Below are 8,051 nucleotides of genomic sequence, written 5' to 3'. Positions count from 1 at the left end.
TCCCTGAATACTATGGGTAATTTAGCATGGCCAATCCACCCTAACCTACACATCCCTGAGCATTATGGGGTAATTTAGCATGGCCAATCCACCCTAACCCGCACATCCCTGAACACTATGGGAAATTTCAATGAATTCCTCACTGAACAGCCAGCTCTCCAAATTGTTTGGGATACCCCATTGCTGAGCCCCATTGTTGTCGGCGGTGGGGGGGGGGGGGCAGGTTTTTGACATTATACCAGCGGCTAACATTTGAAGTCCATGTTGCGGGGCATCCTGCCCCCGTCCCACTTTCAGGAGGCAGTCAGAGGCTCCCGCCTCCCCCAGTCCTTAAGTTCGGAATAAGGCATGTCTCGGTAGGATGGGCGAAACCTCCAGGAGATAGGGGAGCGGCAAATATGATTCCGTCTTCTCCTACAATGTCAATCATGACCTTGAAAATGTCCCGGGGCCTGGAGTGGGAAGTGGGTGGGGGGGCGCGGGGAGAGGGGCTGTGAGGGTCATTGCTGACCGCCGAGGGGTTGAAGAGGGACCTCCCCAAACCTCCTCCGCCCATGTTAACTGTGACAGGTCACTGGCACGCGATTAACGGCTGCTCATGCGCGGTCCTGGTGAGGCCAGATGTGCTATCTCTCTCTCTTTCTTTCTCTCTCGCTCTCTTTCTCTCTCTCTTTCTTTCTCTCTCTTTTTCTCTCTCTTTCTTCCTCTCTCTCTCTTTCTCTGTCTCTCTTTCTCTCTCTCTTTTTCTCTCTCTTTCTCTCTCTCTCTTTTTCTCTCTCTTTCTCTCTCTCTCTTTCTCTCTCTTTTTCTCTCTCTCTTTCTCTCTCTCTCGCTCTCTTTCTTTCTTTCTCTCTCTCTTTCTCTCTCTCTTTCTCTTGCTCTTTCTCTCTCTCTCTCTCTCTCGTTTTCTCTCTCTTTCTTCCTCTTTCTCTGTCTCTCTTTCTGTCTCTCTCTTTTTCCCTCTCTTTCTCTCTCTCTTTCTCTCTCTCTTTTTCTTTCTCTTTTTCTCTCTCTCTTTCTCTCTCTCTTGCTCTTTCTCTCTTTCTCTCTCGCTCTCTTTCTCTCTCTGTCTCTCTCTCTTTCTCTCGCTCTCTTTCTCTCTCTCTCTTTCTCTCTCTCTCTTTCTCTCTTTTTCTCTCTCTCGCTTTCTCTCTCTCTCTTTCTCTCTCTCTTTCTCTCTCGCTCTCTTTCTCTCTCTGTCTCTCTCTCTTTCTCTCGCTCTCTTTCTCTCTCTCTCTTTCTCTCTCTTTTTCTCTCTCTCGCTTTCTCTCTCTCTCTTTCTCTCTCTTTCTCTCTCGCTCTCTTTCTCTCTCTTTCTCTCTCTCTCTTTCTCTCTCTCTCGCTCTCTTTCTCTCTCGCTCTCTTTCTCTCTTTTTCTCTCTCTCTTTCTCTTGCTCTCTTTCTCTCTCTCTCTTTCTCTCCTCTCTCTCTTTCTCTCTCTTTCTCTCTCTCTCTCTCTCTATCTCTCGCTCTCTCTTTCTCTCTCTCTTGTTCTCTTTCTCTCTCTCGCTCTCTCTCTCTCTCTTTCTTTCTCTCTCTTTCTCTCTCGCTCTCTCTATCTCTCTCTCTCTTTCTTTCTCTCTCTTTCTCTCTCGCTCTCTTTCTCTCTCTTTCTCTCTCGCTCTCTTTCTCTCTCTTTCTCTCTCTCTCTTTCTCTCTCTCTCGCTCTCTTTCTCTCTCGCTCTCTTTCTCTCTTTTTCTCTCTCTCTTTCTCTTGCTCTCTTTCTCTCTCTCTCTTTCTCTCTCGCTCTCTTTCTCTCTCTTTCTCTCTCTCTCTTTCTCTCTCTCTCGCTCTCTTTCTCTCTCGCTCTCTTTCTCTCTTTTTCTCTCTCTCTTTCTCTTGCTCTCTTTCTCTCTCTCTCTTTCTCTCCTCTCTCTCTTTCTCTCTCTTTCTCTCTCTCTCTCTATCTCTCGCTCTCTCTTTCTCTCTCTCTCTTTCTCTCTTTCTCTTTCTCTCTCTCTCTCTTTCTCTCTCTTTCTCTCGCTCTCTTTCTCTCTCTCTCTCTCTCTCTTTCTCTCTCGCTCTCTTTCTTTCTCTCTCTCCTTCTCTCTCTCTCTCTCTCTCCTGCCCTCGCGCTGGACCAAGGCAGACTCGTGGCTCCCAGCGCTCGAATGGAATGCTGGCTGCGGGTCGTGTGACGCGGGGAACCACGCACCCCACTCCCGCGACCTGTGTTCGGGTCCCGCCGCGGCAGGTTTCCGGTAAAATCGGGAACTGACGACGGGCCGTGATTCCGCTGTCGGAAAAATTCCGTCCGGTTCACTCAGGGGAGGAATTCAGTCGTCAAGATCTGGGCTGGCTTGCGTGTGACTCCAGGCCAACGGTGGCGCGGTTGACTCGAAACTGTCCCTCTGGGCGAAAGAGGGAGGCCATGCCAGTGATGTCCACCTCTTGTGAATAAATGTTTCAAAAAGTTAAAGTGATTGACACAACTGGGGGGGGGATTGATTTGATAGTGACGTTGAAGTCATCTTTTTTGTCCCTCACTCGTTCTGCCTGTCGCCCTCTTGTCTCTGACCCCTGCTCAGCCTGGCGGGGTCAGAGGTCGGCTGGGACCGACTCCTGAGAGAGGTCGCAGAGGGGATGGTCTGAGATGTCCTCTTCAGTTTCTTCAACCTGGGCTTGTGCAGCTGGGCAGGGAGACACTCACCGGTGGGCAGATGGGCTGTGCCACCGGCAGAGAGAGGGAGAGACAGAGACAGAGAGAGAAATACCATCGAGCAAGAGAGGGAAAGAAATAGACAGAGAGAGAGAGAGAGAGAGAGGGAGACGGAGAAATAGACAGGGCGGGGGGGAGAGAGAGACAGACAGAAAACAGACAGAGAAATAGAGAGAGAGAGAGACAGAGAGAGACGGAGAGATGGAGAAAAAGACAGAGAAATAGAGACAGACAGAAAAATGGAGAGAGACAGAGAAATAGATAGACGGAGCAATAAAGAGAGAGAGGGAGAGATGAAGAAATAGATAGAGAGAGAGAGACAAGAGGGCGACAGGCATACGAGAGAGAGAGAGACAAAAATAGACAGGGAGAGAGAGAGAGACAGAAATAGATGGAAAGAGGCAGACAGAGAGAGGGTCAAAGAGAGTGTGAGAGAGGCAAAATGACAAAGCAGAGAAAGAGAGACAAGTACAGAGAGAGAGAGAGAGACAGGCACAGAGAGAGAGAGACAGGCACAGAGAGAGAGAGAGAGACAGGCACAGAGAGAGAGAGAGAGAGACAGGCAGAGAGAGAGAGAGAGAGAGAGAGATAGGCACAGAGAGAGAGAGACAGGCACAGAGAGAGAGAGAGAGACAGGCACAGAGAGAGAGAGAGAGACAGGCACAGAGAGAGAGAGAGAGACAGGCAGAGAGAGAGAGAGAGAGAGAGATAGGCACAGAGAGAGAGAGACAGGCACAGAGAGAGAGAGACCGGCACAGAGAGAGAGAGAGAGAGACAGGCACAGAGAGAGAGAGAGAGACAGGTACAGAGAGAGAGAGAGAGACAGGCACAGAGAGAGAGAGAGAGAGACAGGCACAGAGAGAGAGAGAGAGACAGGCAGAGAGAGAGAGAGAGAGAGAGAGGGAGGGGGAGAGAGAGAGAGAGAGAGAGAGATAGGCACAGAGAGAGAGAGAGAGACCGGCACAGAGAGAGAGAGAGAGAGAGAGAGACAGGCACAGAGAGAGAAAGAGAGAAACAGACAAAGTGAGAGAGACAGAGAGAAAAACAGAGAAAGACAAAGAGAAAAAGAGAGAGAGAGATGGAAAAATGGCCAGAGAGAGCGAAAGAGGAAGGGCAGAGGATGAATGAAACAAGATGGATTACAGGAATCAAATAATTCCTTCGATGTTTCAAGTCATATTGACCATTTCTATGAATGAGATACCATCAGCCTGATAAAATACATACCTAGAAATTCAGAGTTGATCATTGGATTGTGCTGCAGAAGTGGGATGTATTTAGGGGTTCCGCAGCTCTCAGATCCTGTCATGGGGAAAGTGGCAATTATTGTCAGATTAACACAATGGCACAGATGTAACAGTCCCGGAACAGAGCAATTCTAATTATCTGCATCCCATTGTCACTCCACTGCCCAAACAGCACTTCTTATATCCAAGTGTAACTGAGGGATACAGAGACCAGAACTGTGCACAGTGCTCCAAGTGTGGTCTAACTGAGAGATACGGAGACCAGAACTGTGCACGGTGCTCCAAGTGTGGTCTAACTGAGGGATACGGAGACCAGAACTGTGCACGGTGCTCCAAGTGTGGTCTAACTGAGGGACACGGAGACCAGAACTGTGCACGGTGCTCCAAGTGTGGTCTAACTGAGGGATACGGAGACCACAACTGTGCACGGTGCTCCAAGTGTGGTCTAACTGAGGGATACGGAGACCAGAACTGTGCATGGTGCTCCAAGTGTGCTCTAACTGAGGGACACGGAGACCAGAACTGTGCACGGTGCTCCAAGTGTGGTCTAACTGAGGGATACGGAGACCAGAACTGTGCACGGTGCTCCAAGTGTGGTCTAACTGAGGGATACGGAGACCAGAACTGTGCACGGTGCTCCAAGTGTGGTCTAACTGAGGGATACGGAGACCAGAACTGTGCATGGAGCTCCAAGTGTGGTCTAACTGAGGGATACGGAGACCAGAACTGTGCACGGTGCTCCAAGTGTGGTCTAACTGAGGGATACGGAGACCAGAACTGTGCACGGTGCTCCAAGTGTGGTCTAACTGAGGGATACGGAGACCAGAACTGTTCCCGGTGCTCCAAGTGTGGTCTAACTGAGAGGTATAGAGACCAGAACTGTGCACGGTGCTCCAAGTGTGGTCTAACTGAGGGATACGGAGACCAGAACTGTGCACGGTGCTCCAAGTGTGGTCTAACTGAGGGATACGGAGACCAGAACTGTGCACGGTGCTCCAAGTGTGGTCTAACTGAGGGATACGGAGACCAGAACTGTGCACGGTGCTCCAAGTGTGGTCTAACTGAGGGATACGGAGACCAGAACTGTGCACGGTGCTCCAAGTGTGGTCTAACTGAGGGATACGGAGACCAGAACTGTGCACGGTGCTCCAAGTGTGGTCTAACTGAGGGATATAGAGACCAGAACTGTGCACGGTGCTCCAAGTGTGGTCTAACTGAGGGATACGGAGACCAGAACTGTGCACGGTGCTCCAAGTGTGGTCTAACTGAGGGATACGGAGACCAGAACTGTGCACGGTGCTCCAAGTGTGGTCTAACTGAGGGATACGGAGACCAGAACTGTGCACGGTGCTCCAAGTGTGGTCTAACTGAGGGATACGGAGACCAGAACTGTGCACGGTGCTCCAAGTGTGGTCTAACTGAGGGATACGGAGACCAGAACTGTGCACGGTGCTCCAAGTGTGGTCTAACTGAGGGATACGGGGACCAGAACTGTGCACGGTGCTCCAAGTGTGGTCTAACTGAGGGATACGGGGACCAGAACTGTGCACGGTGCTCCAAGTGTGGTCTAACTGAGGGATACGGAGACCAGAACTGTTCCCGGTGCTCCAAGTGTGGTCTAACTGAGAGGTATAGAGACCAGAACTGTGCACGGTGCTCCAAGTGTGGTCTAACTGAGGGATACGGAGACCAGAACTGTGCACGGTGCTCCAAGTGTGGTCTAACTGAGAGGTATAGAGACCAGAACTGTGCACGGTGCTCCATGTGTGGTCTAACTGAGGGATACGGAGACCAGAACTGTGCACGGTGCTCCAAGTGTGGTCTAACTGAGGGATACGGAGACCAGAACTGTGCACGGTGCTCCAAGTGTGGTCTAACTGAGAGGTATAGAGACCAGAACTGTGCACGGTGCTCCAAGTGTGGTCTAACTGAGGGATACGGAGACCAGAACTGTGCACGGTGCTCCAAGTGTGGTCTAACTGAGAGGTATAGAGACCAGAACTGTGCACGGTGCTCCAAGTGTGGTCTAACTGAGGGATACGGAGACCAGAACTGTGCACGGTGCTCCAAGTGTGGTCTAACTGAGGGACATAGGGACCAGAACTGTGCACGGTGCTCCAGGTGTGGTCTAACTGAGGGATACGGAGACCGGAACTGTGCACGGTGCTCCAAGTGTGGTCTAACTGAGGGATACGGAGACCAGAACTTTGAACGGTGCTCCAAGTGTGGTCGAACTGAGGGATACGGAGACCAGAACTGTGCACGGTGCTCCAAGTGTGCTCTAACTCAGGGATACGGAGACCAGAACTGTGCACGGTGCTCCACGTGTGGTCTAACTCAGGGATACGGAGACCAGAACTGTGCACGGTGCTCCAAGTGTGGTCTAACTGAGGGATAGGGAGACCAGAACTGTGCACGGTGCTCCAAGTGTGGTCTAACTGAGGGATACGGAGACCAGAACTGTGCACGGTGCTCCAAGTGTGGTCTAGCTGAGGGAAAACCAATTTAATATATTCAGAAACACTCACTTTCCACTCTCACTGGTATCAGCACCTCACGCTCCTTCAGTAGTTCAGACGCGTAAACTGCAGGAAACATTGACAAATTTTTCACCATCCCGGAGGCATCACTGAGATCAACTTCCTCTGAGAGAAAATCATGTGATTACATGCAGATCAAAGCTCCCTCGACACACTCCCCCAGAAAACACTCCCAGGACAGGGACAGCACAGGGTTAGATACAGAGTAAAGCTCCCTCTACACTGTCCCCCCATCAAACCCTCCCAGGACAGGCACAGTATGGGGTTAGATACAGAGTAAAGCTCCCTCTACTCTGTCCCCCATCAAACACTCCCAGGACAGGGACAGCACGGGGTTAGATACAGAGTAAAGCTCTCTCTACACTGTCCCCCCATCAAACCCTCCCAGGACAGGGACAGCACGGGGTTAGATACACAGTAAAGCTCTCTCTACACTGTCCCCCCATCAAACCCTCCAAGGACAGGGACAGCACGGGGTTAGATACAGAGTAAAGCTCTCTCTACACTGTCCCCCCATCAAACCCTCCCAGGACAGGGACAGCACGGGGTTAGATACACAGTAAAGCTCTCTCTACACTGTCCCCCCATCAAACCCTCCCAGGACAGGGCCAGTGCAGGGTTAGATACAGAGTAAAGCTCACTCTACACTGTCCCCCATCAAACCCTCCCAGGACAGGGCCAGTGCAGGGTTAGTGTGATCATGTCTGTACCTTGCGGTCTGCAGTGACAGAGGGTCCTGATGTGATCCATGAGTACGGGGACCTGGCACTGCAGGTTCAAGAGGGCCATCTTGTCGTCTGTGGGGTAGGACAGAGAGAGGACGCCCTGAGTGGGTCGGTTTTGCAATTGCAGGCTCAGACCAGGGAACAGGAAGATTCCCGGCCCAGCGTTCACTCACCACCGTACTTCAATGTGAAGAACATGGGAAAGGCCAGCGGAGATTTGGAACCGGCGGTTACGCCTTGTCGGCGAATGACCTCTGACCTTTCACCGCGCTGCTGCTGCTGCCAATCCACTCGTCCCCAGGGCCCGAAACGAGGTTCAGACGCTTGCCCACGCTTCTCTGCGGCCCTTCCTCTCTCTCTCTGCCTCTGTCCGTTTCTCAGAGTCACCCCCACCCCTTAGCAACCACTCAGTCTCCACAACACATCGCAAACCCGGCCTTCCCCACGGACTGCTGTGGTTGCCAGGGAGATCAGATCCCACCAGGCCACGACTCCTGGCTCTCCAGATTAACCTTTGAGAGAGGATAATTCCCCATCCCCTGGGACTCATCACAGCGTCCCATACCCACTCTATGTAACCCCCTCCAGCCCCTATACCCCTCCCTATCTCTGTAACCCCCTCCAGCCCCGACACCCCCTCCCTATCTCTGTAACCCCCACCAGCCCCTACACCCCCTCCCTATCTCTGTAACCTGCTCCAGCCCCTACACCCCCTCCCTTTCTCTGTAACCCCCTCCAGCCCCTTCACCCCCTCCCTATCTCTGTAACCCCCTCCAGCCCCTACACCCCCTCTCTATCTCTGTAACCCCCTCCAGCCCCTACACCCCCTCCCTATCTCTGTAACCTGCTCCAGCCCCTACACCCCCTCCCTTTCTCTGT

General features: G+C 52.0%; 1 protein-coding gene across 1 annotated transcript; it reads right to left on the bottom strand.

The window, feature by feature from the left end:
- Positions 1–2,051: 2,051 nt before the first annotated feature.
- LOC122544996 (uncharacterized) lies at positions 2,052–7,588 on the bottom strand. Its single transcript, XM_087981693.1, has 5 exons — positions 7,346–7,588; positions 7,158–7,244; positions 6,436–6,552; positions 3,888–3,962; positions 2,052–2,666 (listed from the first exon to the last, which is right to left on the bottom strand). Exons 1-5 carry the CDS (start codon positions 7,368–7,370, stop codon positions 2,485–2,487), a joined length of 486 nt encoding a protein of 161 aa, XP_087837819.1. The 5' UTR covers positions 7,371–7,588; the 3' UTR covers positions 2,052–2,484.
- Positions 7,589–8,051: the final 463 nt, after the last annotated feature.

This window comes from Chiloscyllium plagiosum, unplaced genomic scaffold (assembly GCF_037043375.1).
Source record: "Chiloscyllium plagiosum isolate Xiang-an unplaced genomic scaffold, Cpla_swu_hap1 HiC_scaffold_40, whole genome shotgun sequence".
Lineage (NCBI taxonomy): Eukaryota > Metazoa > Chordata > Chondrichthyes > Orectolobiformes > Hemiscylliidae > Chiloscyllium > Chiloscyllium plagiosum.
This window is presented reverse-complemented; position numbering and strand designations above follow the sequence as displayed.

Bases quoted from the DNA above. Each gene is read 5' to 3' on its own strand.
- LOC122544996 (XM_087981693.1), bottom strand. From the start codon at position 7,370: ATGTTCTTCACATTGAAGTACGGTG. The intron at 3,963-6,435 runs GTGAGTGTTTCT...TCCCCATGACAG, and splicing joins GATACCAGTGAGAGTGGAAA to GATCTGAGAGCTGCGGAACC. The intron at 2,667-3,887 runs GTATGTATTTTA...CCGGTGGCACAG, and splicing joins GATCAACTCTGAATTTCTAG to CCCATCTGCCCACCGGTGAG.